Raw genomic sequence first — 23,226 nt, 5'->3', positions numbered from 1 at the left:
TCAGGTTTACAAGCACTTTGCCAATATGCTCACCCTGTGGAAGTTTTTCAGTTTGGGAGGAGGACTGTCACGGAGTCTCTTCATCGCCTGGACTGGAGAATCACTGAAATAGGGGGGTTCTCCATCCACCATCTCTATCACCATGATCCCCAGAGACCAGATGTCCACCTGTGGGGACAATGACACATCTATACGCACAGCTCAAAGCGCCAGCTCCTTGCTTCGTTGCTTTCACAAAGGTTACAACACCCACTCCACCTACGACAAACATTACTGAGAGAGTAAAACATTAATCCACTTGAATGCTCTTGGATCCCTCACTGCAGCTTTCCACCTAGGACTGAGCCACGCTGCTATTGCAGCACCCAAAGGTCTGCAAGTAATGACTTGTGCTATACCTGGACGGTTGGTAAACCAAACTAATCCACCTGCTCATCATTTCAGAGCTCCCATTCGTGCCTTCCCTGCTCTCCTCCCCGCCCTTCATGGCACCCATCCGTTTGCTGATCCACATCTCATCACGGACCGCTCCCTGCTAACATCTGTCCACGGGCACATGCCAATCTTCAGGTTTGAAGACAGTGTAAGTTTACACCTTGTTCCAGGAAGCAGAATTGCTTTAGGTCATGTTGATACATCACAATCAAATCTGCGGTCACTGTTAGGTTTCTATTCCAAACAGACCCTAGCTGCTTTTTCTAGAGAGCCCAATGCCTCCCCCGTGACACCTCAGAACACCATTTGCCAGCTCTTCTGCTACCAGGGAAGTTGCCCCTTACCTCAGTAGTGTATGGAACCCTTGCAATAACTTCCGGAGCCATCCAGTAGGGAGTACCTACCAGGGACTTTCTTTTAGGCACATCTTTACTGATCTGAGCACAGAAACCAAAATCTGAGAGTTTGACCTGCGCAAAGAGAAAAACAACCAAACTTCAACGTAATTTATAAACTTCAAGGAGCTAGATGATCTCAAAGGTCCCTTCCAACCCAAACCATTCTATGATTCCGTGGAGGGAAGCACCAAAGATAAAGACGACAAAAAGGAGTAAGAGGAAGACGTATAAACAAGAGACTGTGAACAGAAAGGGCATAAAGGAACAGATGAAGGCTGCAACAGCAGAATGCAGGAAATGTTTTGGCCGAGGAAACCTACCCTTCCATCCAGGGTCAGAAGAATAGAGTCGCTCTTAATGTCTCGGTGAATGACCCCCTGAGAGTGAAGGTAGGAAAGAGCCTGCAGCACTGATTCGCACACCGTTGCAATTTGCTCTTCATTTAGCCTGAAATTAAGGACACCATTTTTTAATGGCGTTGTACTCTTCTGTGGACAGTACTAAGTTACAGTCACTGTTAACGCTCAGTGCAGTTTCCTGCAGCTAGATAACTTGGATAGTCTTAAGCTTAACTAATGATAGCACAGGTTATAAATAGAGGAAGACACTAAGTCTTGAATTTCAGTAATTTCTGTTGGCACACTGCATGCAAAGACCAAGAGCCTCATCTTTAGCAACTCCGTGTGTAGAACTGAAGAACGCTAGAAGTCACGAATTGTAAAGAATCACTGAAATACCCTGAGTACTTAAGATTCTCAACGCATGAGCTCTGAGAAAAGCTGACAGGTCTGAACTCTGTGCTTCTAGAAGATAAGGAGGTATATGTTCAGCATGTAATGTATGGAATTTGGTTTCAGCCAAGTGATTGCATGGTGTAAGAGAGATTATGAGAGGATTAGCTGACTCCTGGAGATGCAAATCAGTTATCACCTTCAGCAAGTATTTAATGAGGGGAATGAGGGTGTTTTCCTCCCTGTGAAAAACTGATAAAGGCTCGAAGCTTACTTTGGATAAATGTTATGGTTATAAAAGATCCTGTTTCCACTGTGTGGAAAAACAAGTATTCATTAAAGGGTTCAAAGGAAGGCTTTGTAAAATAACATCTGGGCTGACATCCCGCAATGGAATTCAGTCTCGCTACATAAACCTTTCATAAGCCTTTCCAGAATTATTATTATTTTTTTTTAATCTGTAGCTCCATTGGCTCTACTAACCTCAGCTACAAGCTACAAGAGTTTCACTGGCTCTGCAATGCCGTAACTCGGCACTCTTTGGGACTAAACATTCTGTTTCCTGTCTGGGAGCAGGCACACAAGAGGAACCTTGGTTCTCCATCCCTAAGATGTGCCTCTGAACAATTAGTTTAAGCAATACTACCTCACTGCAATCCAGTTCTGGAGGTTGGTGGGCCAGCCTGTGGCAGGGCGGTTGGAACTCAATGAAGGTCCTTGGGGACCCTTCCAACCCAAGCCATTCCATGATTCTATGATTCAATTAAGATTCTGAATTTCCAAAAAGAGGAAAGCTTTTTCTACAGAAGTTCTTGGTCAGTGTTTTCTTTGGAGCTCCCAGCCCTTGTTTACAGCTCAGAAGTTTAAGAGGTGCTCCAGGGTCGGACAGACGTCACCAGAACTCCTTGTGAGTGGGACTCCAGAGAAGACATTTGAGAATAACTCCTTTGCCCTACAGAAATATTTTGGAGATTAATGGATATGAAGTGGTGTGGATACCAAAACAAATTTAAGAGAGTGTCCAGGAGTTGTTATCTTTAGGCAGCGACATTTGGGAAGGAGCCCAGATCTCAAAGCTCTGCTGGGCCTTTCTGGAGGAGTTAGCCACCATTTCAACCTCACTAAGGTTGGACCTCTGCAAATCATTGGTGCGTTCTTTAATAGCTACTCAATGAGCTTCCTGGACAGGATGCAATGTAGAGAGTAAACAATACTTTTTAAGAGTACTGTGCTTTAGAGGGAGGGTCATCAAACAAACGAATGCTGGGGATCCAAGGGGATCAGAACTGCAGTGAGTTCCCTTCTCCACCGGGAGTACCACTGCATGCTTACAATGGGTGACAATGATGAAGCGTAGCAGTTTCGGGGCACTGCAGTCACAAAGCATCACAAGAGCTCTGAGGGAAACCGCTCCTCCCAGAAGCCTCTGATCTGCTGTTGCCTGTGAGATGGAGGCGAAAGCATGGATGTTTTGGGTTTTGCTTCTCACCTGATCTGAGACACAATGTCCGTGAGGGCCCCCCCCTGCAGGAACTCCATCAGCACCCAGAGCTCCTCTCCCACCAGGTAGCTCTTGTACATCTCCACTACGTTGACATGTTGATAGTCCCTCATTATCACCACCTGGAGGGGACACCACACAGGGAACAGCTGGTCACCAAAGCACCTCTAACCCTACCCACAAAGTCAACGGGCACAGTCACACAACCGCAGTGCAGCTGCCTCCCCCCCAGTCATTCTTTTCCTTGTTTCTGGTATAACTGTTAAGAAGATGATGTCTCCTGCTCTTCCCACACCTCCCGTTAAGCACGGCTTACGGTGGGCAGCAGAACCCCACTTGATTACACTCACCTCATTGAACAGGAGCTCCCGGCGCTGCTGCTTCCTCAGATCCATCATTTTCACCGCCACCTGCCGCCCCGAGTGCTTCTCCCGAGCAATGCAAACGATGCCCGTGGACCCTTCACCGATCTTTATGTAATTCTCCAGCAACGTCCGCGGATCCCCTTGGTCCACCACCATCCGAAGGGCAGCTTTGAACTGCTCGTGAGTCACAACCACGGGGTCCTCGCTTGCCGGCTGCCCTTTCCCAGAGGAATCCTGGGGAAGGTGCAGGTTGCTGGAACTAGTCTGAGTCTGCCGGTTTCGGGGAGATCCGGCCGGTGATGGCCTGCCCTGGGGCACCGCAATCGCCTTCTCCGCTGTTGGTGACTTCTGGGGGGTACCAGCTTCCGAAATGAGCCTGGGGAAATCGGACGCGGGCTGATCCGGTGGGAGGGACTGGGCTTTGGCGGCAGGGCTGCGCGGTGAGCCCCACTGCTGGGGCCTGAAGAAAGCAGTAGGCTTTGGGAACAGTGAAAGCAGAAGAAAGAAAAAGTGCTGATTAGATGCAGGTGAAGTGGTAGGCATCAGCTATAACATATTTTGTAGCAGACCCAAGTTAAGAGCTCCAAATTCTGGTCTTCCGCACACGCTGCACGACTCGGAGAAGCCACACATCGTCCATTTCCAAGAATTAAGTTACAGGGCGGGTGTTATGCTTTAAGCATCTCCAAAATGAGGCAGAGAGGCTCCTAGAGATCAGCTCGCGCTTTATGAACAGCAACAACAACAAAACACACCCACACAAACACCCACAGTAAAAACGGCCCTGTTAAAAAGCATTCCAACCTCGCCACCAAAACTCAGGGGCAACCTGAGTCGCAGGGCGTTTGAAAACCCTTCATCCCTCTGTGCCTCTGATCTTCCTGTGTATAAAAGGAAAGAAGATTCACGCCAAAGCTGTAAATCACTTTGAAGTCTTGGCCTAATTCCCTTGGGGTAATTACACTCTGCCTACTGAAACCTCTCTCCGCTGGTACCTGCAGAGCGCTGTTGTCGATCAGACACGGAGTGGATGCTGTTTTGGGAAAAGCACCGTGAAGCCAAGCAGCTGCAGGCAGCCAGCCCCGCAGAGCCACCTGCCACATCCCTGCCTCACCACTGCCCTCAGTCACTTTGGATCAGCAGCGCCCTTTCCTGTATCACCGGAGGCCCTTTTGGAGACCTCCCGCTCAAGCACCAAGCTGGCCCAACCCTGCTAGTTTACGAGATCTGCTAAGATCACCGCCTGCAGTGCTGTGGCTTCAGGATATGCATTCCCATGCTAGCGCCGCACAGGGCTCTCCCAAGCAGGAGAAATCTTGGAGCGCCTCACACTCACCCTGGAAATGCTGAGCAATTAAAACTCAACAGCATCAAGCAGGCTAGCTACAAAATACATCACCCTTACTTTGTTGCATTTACAGCAACGGCGGATCTGACAAGGCAGAAAGAGCAAAGCAACCATTTGTATTACAGCACAAATCAAAACTTCAAAGCAACCGGCTTTTTTTGCTCAGACAAATTACTAATGAAGTTAATAGCACGGGCATGGGAACTGAAAATAAGCAGTAGGGAATTTTTTTGAAAGACCATTTGTTTTCTCCCAGAAAAACAATCGTCTAGAATGTAATTTAAATGCACCTTGCTATTCAGTCAATGCCACCGCATCCCCGTGTCCCCATGTGTCTCCGTGCCACCGCATCCCCGTGTCCCCCCATGCCACCACCATGTCCCCATGTGTCCCCCTGGCACCACATCCCCATGTCCCCCTGTGTCCCAGTGCCACCAGTGTGTCCCATGTATGAGAACTGGGAAATCTGCATAAGCAGAGTCCCAGACCACAGGGGTACGATTTTGTCGGTGCCTGCGCTGCGGTGCTGCAGTGCACAAATACAAACTGTCAGAAGTTACTTCCTCTTCATTTCCCAGCTCCACCCCTGCAGCCCTGTGCAGACACGCTCATGGCAACGAAACATCTATTTCCCAACTCTTGTTTTGTCTCGGGAAGGAGGAAAAAAAAAAGGGTTTTATATAACCTAGAGCATGCAAAAGGGCACAACTCGCATGCAAGCTCACACATGTTTGGCTAACCACACATCAGTATTGTTCCCTGCTCTGGGATTGTGACAACCCCTGCGCGCACAGCTCCGGTCTCTGGACATTGTGCTCTGTCAGTGTTGTCCCACTTCTCAGGGCTGTGAGCTGTCCCATCAACACCAAAACCCAACAGTCAGATTTCCTGTCTTGACAGCACGGTGGCTCACACAGGATGGATGCCAGCATTCCTGTTTTAGGCAAGCTGGCATGGTACAGCTACAACCAACAAACTCCTGGAGCAGCCCTGTTCTGTACTGGCAAAACAATACGTTCCTAATGTAAATGATGGCCATTTCCCAAATGGCAAAAGCACATTTATGTTAGTCCAATTGCGTTTAACTTACGCCTTTACAACAGCAGAAGGGCAACAATTAGTAAGTCCCCTCCCTCCTTCTCAGCCTCCCTACCTGCAAAAGCACAGCTCTGCTAACAAGGCTTTCTCATGCAGATCTGGCTGCCATTTTGAGCTATGCCTAGTGGTATATTCTGCAAAGCTCAGAAGAACTGCGTGTCTCCTCCGGCCAGGACTGCTTTGATTCCAGCATTAACCAGAACAGCAAAGGCTGGTTGTGCGTTGTTTGCAATCAAATTTGTTCAGCTGTGAAAGGAACCTCCGGAACAGTAAAGACAACACCGAGCTCAATGAAAAATACTGAATAATTGTACCTTTATATGCAGGGAAGGGCCTGACTTGTTGGAACTGCTGGAGGAGGGGAACACACTGCGTAACAGCCTCCTCTTCAAGCTGTTCTCCCTTGATTTGGAGCTGGGGCTGCCTTCTCCCGAGGGCCTAGAGTTTGCCTGTCGTACTAGACAAGGCTGAGGCCAGCACTCTTCCGAGCTCCTCTTGCCCATTTTGTCACTCTCCCCCGGCAGAGCTGGCACGTGCTGCAGACAAGAAGCACGCTGGAGGCAGCTGCTGTCGGCGTCCTGGAACTCCGAAGGCCCAAGGGACTGCGCTTTCATGACCATACCATTGGGCTGAGACTGTCCATCCAACCTGGGTTTGTAATCTGGCCACATAGTCTGCCTTCGGGTCACCTTGGCCCCACCATTGCAATTGAGGTAGTTTCCGTATTTGTCTGCCCACTCTGCCTCAGGACTCTGAAGATACATGTCCGGGGGTCTGTCTTCCCCCAGGAGCCCAAGGGACTGAGCTCTCCTCCTGCTGGTGGGGCTCCTTCCCCTCAGAGTGTTGGAACTGATGGCAGAAAGCTTCTGGATATCGTTGAGTATCCCAGAGATGTAGCCTTCCACTTCCACGGTGCTGCCCCTCACGACTGTCTGTGAAGCACAGGGAAAGGGTGGAAACATTAGAGCTGTAAAATTTGAGGTTCGGTTCATTTTGACAAAGGTTATAGTTGGTGTGTGTAGCCAAAACAGACTCAGACTTCTCTAAAAGCAAACTCCATCTGCAAAAATCACCTTGCTGGTCCAGTCTAAGGCTCATCTCTCCCCTGTAGCATTCTCAACAGTGCTGTAATCAGCCTCCCTTAGCCTGGTTCTCTACCATTTTTGCTAATTCATTTTAATCTTGACCAGTGAAGACCACACTGCTCCAACACGATATTCCTCCTCTGTTTTGCCAAGCTATTATAATTAAAAATGACGAACGAAGGGTCACACCAGCTCACAACTTGCCTCGTAAGCAAAGGATAAAGAACAGGGCATCTATCCAAACAAGCCACGGCACTATAGAAGTAGGACATTTGAAGTTGTCAGTATGTTATATAGTGTTCTACCTTGTTTATTCTAGAGCTGAAAAGCTTACAGAAGCTTTTTTAGGGCTGGAAACCAAAACGTTTCATTTCTTCACAGAAATTCACAGCATAGAACGCCTCCTACACTTTCATGAATCTCTGCCTGAGGAAAATCCTTCCCTGGAGTAATGGCAATCTCCTGTTTGCTAACTGAACTCTGGGGATTTGCCAACGATGCTGAATTAATCACACCAAGCCTAATATTTAGCTGGTGAAAAACAGCAGCTCCAGTAATTTCAGAGGGCCACCACGGTGAACAAAAGGAGCATCTGGTTCGTTCGGTGTCTGCGAACCAAAGGCAGAGGGGAAAGATTTTGTCAAACAGGGTGAAGAACGGATAACCTAACTCATAACACTGCTACAGGTGATGCTGTGTATGCAAGAAATTCTGCTCTTCAGTCCTGCTGTACCTATAAATTAGGCTCAAGTCACTCCTGTTGCACTGCTACTTCATTAAGTCAGTTCTGTCTCCCCAGTGGACAGTGAAGGTGGGAGTTAACTGTATTCTGAAGCCATGCTTAAAGACTGCATCAAATTAATGAGTACACATCCAAATTTGAGCCAAATCTGCATGGAATGCTCCCACAGAGCATTTCCAACCAAGATTTAGAAGTGATATTTTTTAAAAGAAAATTGACCTTTTCCATGCTAATTCACAGTGCATGCTAAAAAAGAAGGAAAAACTATGAAAAGATGAATTTCAGATCTTATGCATAGGTGCTCAGTACTTACAAGTAATCTTATTATTGACTGGTATCTCTGAGCAGGAATTTGTTGAAATGAAGTTTAATAGAAGCCAGCACCTGTGGGATACAATCTAAGAGAGTGTTTGCATTTGGACTCACTGGGAAAAAAAACAATTGAAGATACTTCTCTAGTTTTGAAATACTGTTGTATTTGTCCAGCTCGCTCCGGGAATGCCATAGGTAACAGTGTCAAGAGCCTAACGCGGGATGCAGGAGAGATCTATCATCTCACCCTGACCCAAAGCCTTGTACTCGATGACTGAAGGAAACCTGATTGCTCAACACGAGTGTCTTGGTTTTGACAAATCCTTGCTGGCTGCCTGCTCTCACCCCGCTATCTATGGGAAGTGGCTGCAAATAGATGACTTGCTTATTCGTTCCAGTTTCTTTCTGGGAATTGAAATTATTCCGACTGATCTGTAATTTCTTGAATTCTGTTAGACGCAGCTGACTTGAAAACATCCAGCTTATTGAAGAAGCCTCATATGTTCCTCTCTTATTCCAGCCGGAGCTCTTATCCCTTTGTGCCGTGTTGTGCTAGCCAGCTAATCACAGTTAACCTTTTCAATTAAGACTGAAGAAAAATCATTAAGCGTTGAAAAACTCTCCGTGTCCCCTGTTATTAACTTCCTTCCAAAATGAGCAGGGAACAAATTCTTTCCTTCATCCTCCTCCTTCTGATGTTTCCTTAGTGCCCTTTGTGTTCCCTGAGAATAACATCTCTCTTTGTGCCTTGGCCTTCCAGTTTTTTCCCTACATAAATTTCTTTTTTATTTGCCCTTTCTAACTTGACCTAGTTTCCACCCATCTGAGCAATCCTCCCGCAGTTTAAGCTCATTAGAGCTCTAACCAAGTTGGGCTCCTATTATATATTTTCTGCCTTCTCCGGTTCTATCACCTACTACATTTGGAACCTCAAAGCAGATTCAGGACACCACAAAACGAAAGGCAATGCCTCCTCCCTTTTTATTTTGCCTGTTCCTCCTGAGCAAATTTTTCCCTTATAAATGAGCATTCTGTTCAAACGATATGCCATTTAAATTGCAGGCTTGGTTTTGCATTACCACCTGCATTATACTAAAATATCATCCTGTTTAGCCCTCAAATTTTAAGCAGCTGTACACAAAAGGCTAAGCAGGTTCAACAGATAGACAGCTATTTTCTTTTAAGTTCCTCCTGAAATCCAAGAAGCAATATCTCCATTTTAACACCTACCTTTCAGTTTTTTGGCCCTTGTGGGGCTGGGTTTGGGGTTGTTTCTATTAAACAGAGAACAAGAAGTTCCCACAGGCTAGCAAGACTTGAGTCATTCTGTCACCATCTATTGTTCCCTTTTCCCTGAGGTCAGTATGAACCCGCCTCTCTGCACACACCAGGTCCCTGAAGACGCTTAGGAACACAGAGGTTTCCGATGACCACTATTAACGGCCATCCAAGCAAGACAACCATCTGCATTCACCCATCCGAAAGGATCAGTTCCTTTTTCTCCTTACGGAAGGACTTACTTTAAGGAAATTCTCCTGCCTACTACGTCCCACTTCCCATTCGGAAGCAGAGTCCTGCTCCCTGTTCTTCCTCATTCACTCAGACATCCATGAACTGCAAGCTAGTGCTACCCCGCTCTCTCCCACTCAGGCTTCCCTGTCATCTTAATTGCCAGCCAAATTTGCTCACCCACGAGAATGACAAGCTGGTTACTTGAACAGGGACACCACGGCAGCTGAGAAGGCCGCCGTCCTTATTTCTGTTACTACAACCTCAAAGACAGTGTTATCCAAGCACAGACCGCTCCCATCCACTGAATTCCTTGCAGTCCCCATCGTTACTTCCGCTTGAATACATACACCTCAACATTCCTACCCTGCTAACCCAGGGAGCTGGAAAGAGCAGTCCCTGTTCTCTTACCTTCATAGGCTGGAGTTGCATGCGGGTGATCCTTGAAGGGTCCACCACCGGCTTGGGGCGCCTCAGTGTGTCTAGAATATTCTGCCATTGAGGTGGCAGGCCCACGAATTTGCCCTCTTTTGGGTCAAACGAAGTGTGGACACGATGCTCGAAGTTCTGCGGAGCCGAGATCTCAGGGCGTTTCTTCTTCTTCTTGCGGAACATGATGCCTGAATGAGAGAAGGCAATGCCATCAGTGCTCCTGCATGTCTGGATGCTCTCTGCCCAACCACTAACATCACGTATCAATGACATTAGCTAATTATACTGTATTAAAATCATTCTCCAGTGACAAGCGCCTGGACAACAACGGAGCTGACACGACAACCTGCAATAGATATCCCAGAGATATATTTGCATTCTGCAGATTTGTACTTGGGTTAAAAGTTTGGCTTTAGAGGCCAGCCTTTTAAGGCAGAGTTCATGTGTTTTTAACCGTTCTGAAACTGGAAACATAGGAAGAAACGGGAAAAATCAGCACTCCACCTGTGATCACTGAACTCCAGCATCCTTAAAATAGAACACAGCGTGACAGCTTTAGTAACTGGGAAACCACCATGGATGGATGCAACCTCTCCAGATAAAGTAGACAGGGAAGAGATTATTCTATGATATTAAGATATTATTCCATGATGAGACCGTTATTCTATGATTCTATGAAACAGTCTGATGGCTTTAACGTGCGAAGTGTTCCAAGTGACATTGTCCTAATTGCTGCTTGTGGAAACATGTTTAATGGAAACAGGACTGTTCCGTGGATGTGGTGTGCTCAGCACCAGGATGGACCGAGCAAGGAGATCCCTAGGAGAGATTAGACAAAGCAGAGCGACAAAACACTTTAGGTTGTTCAATGATAAAGCTTTCTAGGCCGGGAAAAGTCTGTGCAGGTAACTTATATCCACAAGTAATAAGGAAAAAAAAAATGTGTTTACATGCTCTTCCCCTATCCACTGACAACTTTCTGCTCACCAGTTTGTGCTCAGGCTTCTGGGGCAGAAAGCCTCTAGGAGCGGCCTTAGACACTGTAAGAAATAAATTGTGTGGAAGTCCTGTCTTGCTTTGAACACAGTTTATAGTTCTGACTTTAACCCCTTCGGTGGACACAGAATGATGAAACGCAGTCCTACACCTATCTTCCGCTTAAGGTTCACTCTTCTGATACAAGAGCTCCCTTTTTCCAGTCCTTGTTTCTCTTCCTCTGAAGAAGACAGTCTTGCATACAAAATTTACATTAAACTTGCTTACATTTGCTGAAAGTCAGGGGCAAGATTTGTAGGTAATGTCCTAGCAAACTGCCATACTGTTCTAGTTCTCTAAGAAATGGACCCACACATGCTGTTCCTGAGCTTCTGGAAATAAAAGCGCAGAGTTAGAGTTGAAAAACAGCCAAAAACATTGAGATGGCAGCAACTCTTCTGATTAAGTGGCTCATACCACTCTCAGTTAATAATCTTGTACTCGTAACATTTCCCCCAGCCATTCATTGATTCGCTATATACTATGGTAGGTTGTAAACGACTAGCTTTTAGTATGGAAACACATAATGTAACTCTAGTCCACGACGTGGTCACCATGACCCAACAGCTCCTAGAAGGGGAAGTGTTTATGTGTCCCAGATGCCTTTTGCACCATCTGCATCCCCAGCCGTGCAATCCATCTGTGGTGAAACACAGCCTTTGCACACTGACTACGCCCATTGCAATGCATGACTATTACCAAAAAAAAAAAAAAAAGTACAGAAGAGGCTGGAAGCTCTTGCTTGGCTCAGAACGTGTTCCAATGGAAACCCAAATATGTCTTTAGGGAGAGCTTAAGGGTAGAGAGGCTGTGCTCCAGGTCAGCATTACAAGTACTCAAACACAGCGATCTGCCTCTAATGCCCCCTAGGTGCTGCACATTAACTATTAAATCTATCTGGAGTATTGTATCCAGTGCTGAAGTTCTGAATTGCTGATCACACATCAGTCGCGACAGCTACTCGATCACCAGAACAGGGGCATTACAGCGATGTTCCTGCTTTCAACTGTATTTTTCCTTCTCCTGCTCCCAATCTCGCAGCTTCATTTTTCATCCTATGTCTATTATGGGAAAGATATTCAGAGCATAGCACACGCTGTCTTTTAAGTTTGCTTTTTTAATGGCTTCACGTGGCCAGGAGCCCTGTAAAATGTGGTTTTAAACACGCCACAAACCATTAGCCCTTGCAATATCAATTGTTTTTGAACCAGAAGACGAATGATTACAGCTAAGCTACAAGGCTGAAAATGCTCAGATTCACAGTCCAAGCAGAACAGCAGCTCAATGCCAACGTATCGGTTTGCATAAGCATAAACAACGTGCATTTGTAAATGTGGATTACATGACTGTACCTGCCAAACAACACCTGGAATACACTTAGTTCCTCCACACAAAAGCATACTGACCCAACCCAGAAAGCAGCATCTACTAAGTTCACGATCAATTTTAGGGTGACTAGCTGACACGGCCTGCATCTGCCTTACTGTCTGATAATGGACATCTTAAAAAGAACAAAATGTGATCAAGACCAAATACAGCACAACACTGGCCATCCGGTGACATTTGCTTTATGTGGTCAGCATCAATCTTTGATCATAAAGACATTGCCATATCAGACAGGTGGTTTAAAGGTACACTGCCTTAATGAAATTCATACACTGTTAAATACAGTCATTGCAAGCCACTGGATTTCGAATAATCTCTGTAGGTTTTGCATCTCACTGAGGTCTGTATGTAACCGGTCTCCTTTCACTTGGTGCTTTTCATGCAAGAGCTATCTGTTTTTACTTCCAATACCCAGCTACAGAATGTTTAAATAAAAAAACCATAAAACAGGCCTTTTCTAATTCAGCACGGAATTCATAAGGATATTTTAAGCATAAAAGATTTCATAAATCAAGACAAACCTGTATTTAAACGCAGAAAGCATCCCTTTAATATAATAACACAAACCCTGTGACACCGATATTATAATAACCTCCTAGACTTCAGGCTTTCATTCATTGCTGACAATTGGAAGAAATGTCACAAACAGAAATAATAAAAGTCACTACCACAAGACAAAAGCAGTCGGAGATTGAAATTCTCTCAGCGATCCATTCCTGCTGCCTGGGAAACCACGTTAGATTTTTCAACTCCAGATATAGCTGTTCCTAGATGATACAGTTCCAAAAGCTGTCACATCTGCCAGTGAGCATGAGAAAAAATCCCACAGCCAGCAGATCCAGAGCAGGGGGAGGGATCGGAGGGAAGGAGGGGCAAGAAGAGAGAAGGGTCAGGCTCCTAGGAGAGGAAGGGGTGGGAAGACTGGGGATGGAAGAGGGAAAGGGGAATCGGAGTTGGGAACAGAGCGGCGACAGGGAGGCAAGCAACCCGAGGAGGAGCAGGGCACAGACAAAAAGAAGTAGATAAGCGTTATCAGGAACTGCTCGTTACAACACAAGAGTTCAAACGGGCAGACAAAGAGGCTAGCATGCACTTCTTCCCTCTGACTTGCCACCACCCTACGTGCATTCAGTTCTATGCTCCGTTGGTATACCTGTGCTGCACTTAACTGTGCACGTACTCGTTCACTCACACATTCACTTGCTGACAGCAAAACCAGCAGAGAGCTACTTCAGCCTCACGCGTGTAGCTTCCAGTTAAAAATAAGCTCTCCCTCCCCCTCCTCGCTGCAGAGACTGAACTCACTTGGTGCTTATTCTGCTGCTCTCGCAGATCTGGCCGCAGCTCGGTGCAAACCTCCCTGGACGAGAGATAACGAGCGGTGCCCGGGCTAAAGCAAGCAGCTCCGTGATCGCTGAACACTCCCCCAGCTGACGATGCTGGCCAGCCAAGGGAGGACGGAGAAGGGAAGGGAAGAACTCAGGACCCGAGGAGCTGCAACATGTGGGTTAGGGCTGGGGTCGGAAGATGAAGAAGATCCCGGAGAATTCACCAATTAAAATGAAAAAAAAAAAAACATATTTCCACATTTTGCTGTACAGGTCACCATAATGTAATACATTTCAAGTGCAGCTGAGGCTAAATAGGTCATTATCAATGTGTGCTGCGTGCATATGTGTTTATGTTCATGTATGTCCATGAAAATATGCACAGATGGCAATGACTGCATTCCATACCTTCTAAACCCCTCATGTTTACCCTCCTGAGGATTCCGACGTGTTATTTATAACAAACTGCAGATATTCTGCAGTTCTGCAGACAAAGAAAAATGACAGGTTCCTTCCCCGAGGAGCTTCGAAATCTCAAAGTGACTTCATACAGAAAAAAAAAAAAAAAAGACAACCAAGGGTGGGCGAAAAGGGGAAAGAAAAGGTGAATAGTCTGAAATGGGATCTAAGAGCAGAGAGCCTTATCCCAGCAGCCCTGGCCAAGGTCCCCCAACTCGGTTTGAAAGCCTACAGCGCTGCCTCTTTCTCCCCTGCTCCATTTCCTTGCTCACAGGTGAGGACTAAAGCCTAAAATACAGTGAATGCCTATCTGTGAAGGTTGTTTTGGATGCTGCTCAGTGACACACTTCTTGGTGTGTTTCAGCTGTACCAGACCAAATTCACTCTGCAACACATAAAAGCTCTTGCAAAGGTAAGACCTCTTGAGCTTTCTGAAGCCAGTACAGGCACATCCCAAATGCTGATGGGTTTTTTCCCCTTGACAAATAAGAAAGCTTTCCATTATTTACAGTCTCCCTAGAAATCACAGCTACATTCACCGTCCCATCGCACCAAGCTCTGAAGATGGCCCCCCACCCTCCAGAATTTTCATCTAAACAGACAAAAGGTGGGGAAAAGGCTGAGGCCCAACACTCCCTGGCTTCCACCGAGAGAAAAGATGGGTGCGCAGCAGCACTGGGAGCCAGGACGTGCGCGGACCACATTTGATCTTGACACCAGCGTGGTGGGTTCAGACGCTATGCCAAAAGCCAGTAGCACAGACAGAAGTCACACCCCAACCTCAATTGCAATACATCAATTAGAAATTAGCCTTTTTCAATTGGTGTTTGCTTTGTAAGAGAGCTACAGGCAGCAAATACCACTGCAGCACCAAAAGGACGCAACACGGAGCTTCAGTCTCCACTGACTTGCGTGCTGGATGCACTCTAAGTCAGCATAAAGATGTTACCAAGATTAGAATACCAACATTTTGAGCTCTGTCTGCAAAAATTCAGATGGATAACAACATCTCATGTGTCAGACAGAAGGTTACGTTGGGACAAGGGAAAGGGGCCCCATCTGGCCTACTGGGTCATGTGGCAAAGGAAGGAGCCAAGGCATAAGGCTGCATCTGGGGAGCAGGCCACGTCAAGCACAGCAGATTGAAACACTGGGTGCCTGTGGTTCTGTCTGTGCTTCTCCATACCATGGGGTCTATAGCCCATGGGATGAGCAATGAGCAAACTGCAATCCGGGCAGAGGGTCCCAACACGTGAGGAGGAGAGAGCAGCTTAAGCCCCGCAGCCTGGCTGACTCTCAGTGCCTTGCTACGAAATAATCTAATTACTAACACGACAAATTCAAATGGCTCTGGCCTGGGGTAAGTGTAATTTCCTGAGATTTTTTTCCGAGAGAAATCAATTCCAAATTTTCATCTGTCAACACCACGCATTCACATTGCTTTCTCAGGCCAGACAAACAGAAGATCGGTCTCAACCAACAACAGCCTCGCTAATGATGGAATAGTGCAACAGTCCTCAAGCCATGTGGTAATTCCCCTGAAACTTTTTAGAAACCGCACTGAGAAATTCCACAGAAACAAGGCCTGTATTGGCCAAGCCCTGACTCTGTACAGAACATGCTCTACCTGGAGCCTGGCTGAGTCTTCACCTGCAGGTGGTGTTTGCTCATCCACGCTGTTTTTAAGCAGTTTGTAAAAGTATTCAGCTCTTTTTTCCCGCTTGTGGATTTCCCTCAGCACATTAGAGAAGTAGATTAATAAGAGCTCTCTTTCTTTTTTCTGGTTAAAGACAGGAAAGTCAAACTTCTATAGTGCTTCTCTTTCCGAATGAAAACTATTTTGCCACCATTCCTTCCCCCATCAGCTCTACAGGGGGCTCAGCTGCTCAGATTTTACCCTAACTCTCCACTTAGCAAAGCAGAGGAGGACTCAGCAAACGCCTCTTACCCTAAACACGTTCCCCAGCCCCGTGGAGCTCTCACTCACCAGCCACAAACTTCTCTTCTGTTGTGTGGGTTTTTTTTTTCAGTACTCTGTCCCCATATACATTAAGGCCTTAATGTCCTGGCAAAGAAGAAAACAGACGTATCAGCAAACATTCGTGGACAGGACTACTTTCTGCAGCTGTGAGATGAGATGTGTGTCTGTGTATGCTGGTTAGCACTTGGTAAAAATAATTAAGTACCAACGGCCAATAGAATTGTTGATAATAACTTAAATAGGAGGAGGTTAGACAGCTTTCAGATAGCCAGGATACACGCCCATCCACATGAGAGTACTACAAGGCGGTGTTTCAGTAGGTGCGCTGAAAGCATCTCAGCTAGCACAGCTGCCAGAAGGTCAGGAGTACAGGCATGAGGGGTTTTAACTGGTGAGTCAATTAGGCTTCTTCATCAGATATGGCGAGGGTCCTCACGGATATCACAGACTTCAGAGGAGATGTCGCTACGTCTCACGTAAAAGCAATGAGCATGCACGCTCCTGACATGCTGTCAGCTTCCCCAAGCATCACTCAGAGTAATCTTAACCCCTCCTTCGCCCCGATGATTTAAGAGCATCACCGTGCAAGATTCAACGATGCATTTTCCTCTCCATCGTTTCCACTCATTCATAGGTTAAATTGCCAGACCCCAGACACCACAGACCCACACCTCAGCCCATCTGAATGAGAGTGGAAAGCAAAAAATTCAAGATCTTACTGGCAAGTCCTGCTGCAGCAATGCCGGTAGAGGACAATTCCAAGTGAGAGAAGAAAGAAGGGTCTGCGGGGAAACTCTTCCACTGCCACGCAGCAAAGCCGATTGGAGGATGGTGTTGCTGGGCTATAGGAGTAAAGACAAAGTGAACTCCTTGCCAAAGGAATCCAGCTCCTGGTTTTTCTTGCCTTCCAGAACCACCCCTTGAGAGGAAAAGATTGCGTGACCCCCCTGAACCATCCGCCTCTCGCTTTGCTTTGCCCAAGGCTGGCACTGCCAACGCACGTGTGATCGCTGCGCTCGCTCTTGGAAGTGGCAAGGCTTAGCTCCGAAGGGAAGGGGTTAAGCCATAGCAGCACAGCCACTGGGGAGCAGAGACACGAGTTGAAACTGACAAACCTAGCCCTCTGCAAACAGAGGGAACAAACGGCATGGAGCAGCAGCCATTAGGACAGCGTTGCTACTGCTTGAAAGCAAGCAAGCGAGCAAGCAAGCGCGGGTCCCCAAAGCGGCAGGAGGGAGCTTACCCCTGGCTCCTCATTGCTCCGTACCCAGGGGCGAGGTGGAAGAGCTCTGCCACCGGGATCCGCTGAGGTGCCGGTAAACTTGGGAGAGGAAGACGGCGGGAGAAAGCGGGAGAAGGGAAAGGGGTGGAGGCACGTCTGACATGTTTGTACAGTGCCTGCTTCACCTGAGCTGCCGAGTTTGATTTCAGGGCGTGGTAGCAGATGGGACACACACGCGCTCAGCACGGAGGAGCCTCAGATCCGTGTTCCAAGGACACAGGCCGATAGCAGAGCCTCCCGGGACTGCCTGGCCTTCTCCTAGAGGGGGAAGAGAGAGAGGAGCGCGCTCACACCTGGGCACCGAGGCTTGCGAGGGCTCAGGCAAGAAGCTGAGGAAGATCACCTCCCATTTCCCTCCACGCTTCCTTACCCCTCCTCACTTCGCTGCTGACCTATTAAAGCTTTGACTTGCTTGTTAGCTCTTCTCTCTCTGCTCCACAGCCTCAGGGCCTAGCGCTGCTGCGGCTCCTAACAAATCCCGACATCCCCGCCTGCGTCGCCTGGCTGTGGATTTCGGGACCTGCCACCCATCCTCTGTCATTCTCGGCAGGAAAGCTTTGATTGTTTGCTGCATTGCTGGCTATAACAGGAGTCACCAATTTATTTGCATTGCAGATGCACGGTACATGACCCGGCGCTTTTACTTCGGCGTGAGTCAGTGCTGCAAGGTCTGAAGGCTCCAGCATCACCCTATAATCCTGTTGCGCTGCCTGTGCTGTGCCTCAGGCTTTACTGGCTCATGGAAATAGATGCTTCCACCAGCAGCCTGCACTGGCTAGGACATAGGCAGTGCTGAGCAGTGCACAGGTTGAAGGGGTCAGAAGCTTTGGGGATTACAAGGCGAGAGGTCAGAGATCACATCAGCAAACCCACGGGCTGCTCTGCAAATAAATGGCACTTCCAAGAGAGAAAAACAGCCGTGGAAGATCAGAGACAAGGAAGCAGAGCGCAGTCCTTCTAGGTGTGGAGGAAAAACGACAGCGGGCGCAAAGCATCATTGTCATCTGTCACATCTCTGCTTTACTCATGTGCCAGTCAGTGAGGAGGCAGCCATCTACACAACCATGGCTTTGGGAGCGTCACAGAGAAATGTCATTTGTATTCTACGAGGAGTCACCCAGGCTTGGAACTGGCTTCACATTTGCATAAGTATTATATTTTATGTTTTTACATGCTAAGACAGTCTTCAAGAACGAGGCGCAAGCTCTTCATAAATGAAAGAGCCTGATTTTACCTGTCAGGACGCAAGCTTAGATGCAACCGAGGTAGCTTTGAGCTGGTGCGAACCTCTGCTGCCTACCATTATAATGAAAAACTAGGGCACTTTCCAGTCTTCCTCTTCAGAAGTTCAGTCCCAGTAGCCCCGTGCACTTTGAAGAAAAATTTACCAGTAAAAGCGATGCATCTCTGATGTCCCCCTTCAGCGTCTGTCCCTTTATTAAACATTTCCCTGCTCCTTCCCTGCCCACTGCTTGCTTCTCACCTGGAGAGCTGCGCAAGATGATAGAAATAATTATGCGCACACGTTTCGATGAACGCATGCACACACACCCTGCTCCACCTACAGCTGCCGTGCTGCTCGTTCTGATCCCGTCTGCCCTACCTACGGCAGCCAGAACCAGCAAGCAAGAAGCGCTGCAGGGTACGCTGACTAAATGCTTGCATCGCAGCTTGCTTATCTCATCTGTTTCCACAGCAAATGGCCATCCCGTGCTCTATGTCAGACATACAGCGTAGCAAATTTCAGATGAAAGCTGCTGATCTCGCCTCTTTCCTCACCCTGCCCACCCACGGCAACGCATCAGGACAGCACCAGCACCTCCTGCTGCTGTTGAAGCCCACTTCATCTCTACTGCAGCAAATGTTACGAGAGAAGCCAACTTCCTAACATTTTACAATGACAACAGACAAGATGGGGTACTTGTAATTTAAAAAAAGCAAATTCTTAGAGGCACCAAAGCCAACTCCACCACACACAAGGGCTTCCTTCTGCCTCGGCCAGGAGAAATGCACTTGGCCACACATTTTGTGCTGTTTGGGAGCAATGCAAGCTGTTAGGAAAAACTTATCCTGCTACAGCCAAGCTTCCAGGACAATCCTATTCCCAAGGTATGGTAACTCTGCACCTTGGGATTTGCTGGGAAGTACAGCTGCACTTCCATTAGGGGCTGTAGTCCCTCTTCCCTTCCAAGGCTCTTGGAATCCAGAGCGAACTGGTCAGAGAAGTGCAGAACTAAGCTAACAGCTGGGACAAAGGGTTCACCAGGAGGAAGGGCGCGTTGCAAATTCACCAAGCATCAGCTGGTGGGAGGAAGCACGAGATAGGAATCAAGTCTGCGAGTCTCATAATAAGCACATGAGATTAGCCAGGACTAGAGATGAGAAGGGAGCAATCCAGAGGCAGTTTCGCTTTAAATAAGTGCCTCTAGTTTAGCTACCTTTCCCCAGAGCTATCACATTCAGAGGTGGGGAGAACATTTTGAGAGGGCTATCTGGATTGCTTGCTTACGTGCTAGGGCTATCTCCTGCTTACTGTGCACTGCTGACACTGTCAAGGGAGCATCCCATCAGGACAAGGCCTTACTTGCACTCCCACTCTATAAGCTTATCAGGTGGGCTTCTAAGCAACCCCAGGATTTACAGTCTAATCCAGCGTCCACCTTTTTGGCCCAATTCAAACAAAAAATCAAGTGCACCAGAGCTGAAGAACTGGGAGTTGGTTGAACAAGTCCATCACCTCTGCTGGAGGACCGTGCAGTGTCACAGATCAGGACACATCTCTGCGCTCAAATCCGGCAGACCAATGTGAGACTTGGAGTCCCTCTGCATCCTGTGCATGCCACCAAGGCAAGAAAGCAGATTAAGCTCAAAGATGGCAAGAAAACAAGCAGGCTTTTAAGATTTTAACTGCCGCTCTGATGAGAAGTTGAAACTAAAGCTCGAGAGGATCACCTGGAACAGAGCACATGCTGTTTTGCTACTGGTAAAATTCCTGTGGCTTGGTAGACATTCCCCACAGATAATATCAATACCGCTTGGATCACAGCCATTTCACACTTCTTCCAGGCCGTCTACTTGCAAAAAAAATCACAGACATATTAGATTATACAAGAAGTAACGCTGTGCTCCTCCAGACAAGCCTGCGCTGCCCTCTCCATGAGGTGTAGCTGCTGCTTCCTGCAGAAGTCAGGGTGATAAGCCCTGCAATGGCAGCATTACAGCACCAAGCCAGCACGGTCCATCTTTCCACAGATCCGCCAGGTCACCTTGGGAAAGTCATTTTGCACACCAGTAAAATGATTGTGACAATGCTTCGCTCCCCCAGAAGAGAGGAAGCTTAATCCCTTGTTTTTCCAAGCGTGCTGCGATCCTTAAAGATGCTATAGAAATGCAGATTGAAATCCCTGGCTGACATAAGAGGAATACAGACTACAGCTTCTGTGCAGAATAACTAGGTCAGTCAGCTATTGCAGAAGTATTAACCAGAACTCAGAGCATTCCTCGTGGCTAAAATAATGGCAGCAAAACTCTAATGCCATTTGCTGTTATTAGTCACTCTCTACCTCTGGGTACGTTCAAACCCAACTCTCAAAGGCCCTGAATAATTGGAGGGCTGCAGTTTACGTTTGTCAAAACCCAGCCACGTGGCTCTGTGCAGCACAGCAGGCTCCCATCCCATTTGCTGCCCTGTGGAGGCAGGAAACAACTGCCCTTGCAGGCAGCACAGCCTTAAACAGCTGAAGGTGTGCAGCCCAGCTCAGAGCAGCGCTGTTCATCCTGTGCCGGGGCCGTGGGCATCACGGCCATCCACCCAGCAGCAGCCACCCTACAGCAAGTGCAGGAGGATGCTTCGTACTGCAGCCGTGTGTGGGTAGCTCATTTTGGAGTAGGGCTGGTAGAGGCAGAGAGCAGCTGTTTGAATGGAATGTAAGGAAAAGAAGACTCACCCCTGAACGTTGCAGCAGGGGTGAGCTTCCAGTTTTTGCTCAACCCCTTCCCGTTGCTGAGGCTGGGCCAAGCGATCCCTTCCCTCTCACTCTGGCACTACTGCATGCCACTCATTCATACTGCAGCTTGCTTCCTCTCCTCGTACAGCTAGCTACCTGCAGATCACACCATGCAGCTAATCAATACAGCCACTTGCATTAAAAAAAAAAAGCCAACGTGTTTAGTGAGGCAGGTGAAGGGTTGGACCTGGTTATTTAATTTTTTTAATTAATATCCAAGTTATTTTTAACCTCCGATTGTTTCAGTGGCCTGGCATACAGCTCAGCCACACAACTCAGAAGCCAGCAACCTGTCGTGCTGGAACTGGACCTTCTCGTTCTGCCACTGAAACAAGCGTGCCATGATGCTGCACCCTCAGTCTCCCTTATCTCCATGAGCTGTCAGTGCACTGGAGTCCACAGGGTGGTTTGCAAAGGATTAACCAGTTCCAACTGACAATTAGAGATTCACTTATATCATTCAGGAAAATGTGAGGTGTGGTATTTTCGTCTTGTGTAGCAACTGCTGCAACAGGGACAAGATAAAAAGTTAAACGCTCCCTGCTCGTAAGAGTGATTTTTGGTCTTTCCTGCTAGAAACTAAGTCACTGATATAGATACATATAAATAAAACCAAAAGATGTGGAATATTTATATATAAGCTGCATATATAATGATACATCTGTTCTGCAGATCTAGATGATTCCAGTCTCATTAAAAAAAGTGAAAAATGCCTGTTAGCTTTCAACTCGATTCATCAAATGACTGATTCAAAAATGCCTCTCTCGTTCAAGTGGTCTCTGGAGCACCAAATAAATTCTATAAATAAATTGATTCAGAGAATGCTGCTCAAATAGGAAAGTATCTACTTGGGTCATTTCTCCATGTGAACTTTGAAAACAAATGCTTGCTAAGATCCATAATGAGCATTTGTTCTGCAGAAGTTTCATGGAAGCCAAGAGCCTGGATGCTGAAATGCTTCAGCAAAGGCTCCTTGCAGAAACACTTGGGCCGTTATCTGGAAAACTCTTTCATTTCTTTCTCCTGACAGATAGCGGTCTCCATCCACGACACATTATGAATGTGACCACAGGCCACAGATGAGAAGTAGCCAGGTAATGTAAGTGAGCAGGTGGCAAGCCACCCTAAGACCTAAGAGACTTTTGGAGCATCTTGTCTACTAACACTATCTAAACAATGATGGGCCGGTACAAAATCTAAACTACCTGTAACATTACTTTTTTACATGGCTTTGTGCAGTGCAGAGAGGTCAGTCAGACAACTGGAGGGCCAACAGTAAGACAACACGTGCTACAGACAGTCCAAGCTATCAGGTTGACGTGATGAGTTCACACCCTAGGTTGAGACTAGAGATATTTTTAATTCACCGAAACCACACTGATTGAGGAGCAGGAGTGCAAGCACCTCCACAATGCACTTATCATTTGCTAAAACAGAGGAGCTCAGGCTCCCACCCCTCTGCTGAGACTCTCTAAGTGAAGCATCAGCAGCACCAGCGGGTTCACCAATTTCAGCTGCACCTTCTGAAATGGGTTGAGCCCTGAAGATGTGCTTTAACAGGTTTCAGTCCCTTCTGACTCGAAACACGTTTCATCTCCTTAGCAGCGATGTGTCTATCCTGTTACTGCTCCTCTGAGCACTTGCGTACATACCCACTTTATTATTGTATTAGCTTCATTTTGTCCCCATCATTCCTCTGAGAGGAATTACTCATATCCTGCTATTATTTATGTTACTACTAAGAGTCTGCTTTGTTAGCAGGAGTTTTAATTAAACGCCAATCCTCCTCTTC

At 47.2% G+C, this 23,226-nt stretch overlaps 1 protein-coding gene across 6 annotated transcripts in view; it reads right to left on the bottom strand.

Moving 5' to 3' along the window:
• The window catches only part of LOC110401184 (serine/threonine-protein kinase PAK 6-like), a 28,273-nt gene extending 6,282 nt beyond the window's left edge, over positions 1 to 21,991 (bottom strand). For 2 of the 6 annotated variants that reach the window (XR_002440303.1, XM_021401990.1), the window contains exons 1-11: positions 21,375 to 21,991; positions 17,389 to 17,685; positions 16,865 to 16,987; positions 16,152 to 16,229; positions 9,936 to 10,144; positions 6,191 to 6,808; positions 3,416 to 3,907; positions 3,054 to 3,187; positions 1,154 to 1,280; positions 780 to 905; positions 34 to 168 (exon numbers count right to left, since the gene is read on the bottom strand). Coding sequence is in view for 5 of the 6 variants with exons in the window: in XM_021401990.1 (XP_021257665.1) it covers positions 34 to 168; positions 780 to 905; positions 1,154 to 1,280; positions 3,054 to 3,187; positions 3,416 to 3,907; positions 6,191 to 6,808; positions 9,936 to 10,139 (1,836 nt within the window). In the remaining variant the exon portion in view is untranslated. Of the gene's footprint in view, positions 1 to 33; positions 169 to 779; positions 906 to 1,153; positions 1,281 to 3,053; positions 3,188 to 3,415; positions 3,908 to 6,190; positions 6,809 to 9,935; positions 10,145 to 13,045; positions 13,380 to 13,530; positions 13,650 to 13,682; positions 13,865 to 16,151; positions 16,230 to 16,864; positions 16,988 to 17,388; positions 17,686 to 21,374 lie in introns of those variants that run through there. The other 4 variants (XM_021401991.1, XM_021401992.1, XM_021401994.1 and 1 more) reach the window with 4 other exon arrangements.

This window comes from Numida meleagris, chromosome 6, assembly GCF_002078875.1.
Source record: "Numida meleagris isolate 19003 breed g44 Domestic line chromosome 6, NumMel1.0, whole genome shotgun sequence".
Lineage (NCBI taxonomy): Eukaryota > Metazoa > Chordata > Aves > Galliformes > Numididae > Numida > Numida meleagris.
The sequence above is the reverse complement of the archived record's forward strand: the minus strand, read 5'-3'. Positions and strand labels throughout refer to the sequence as shown.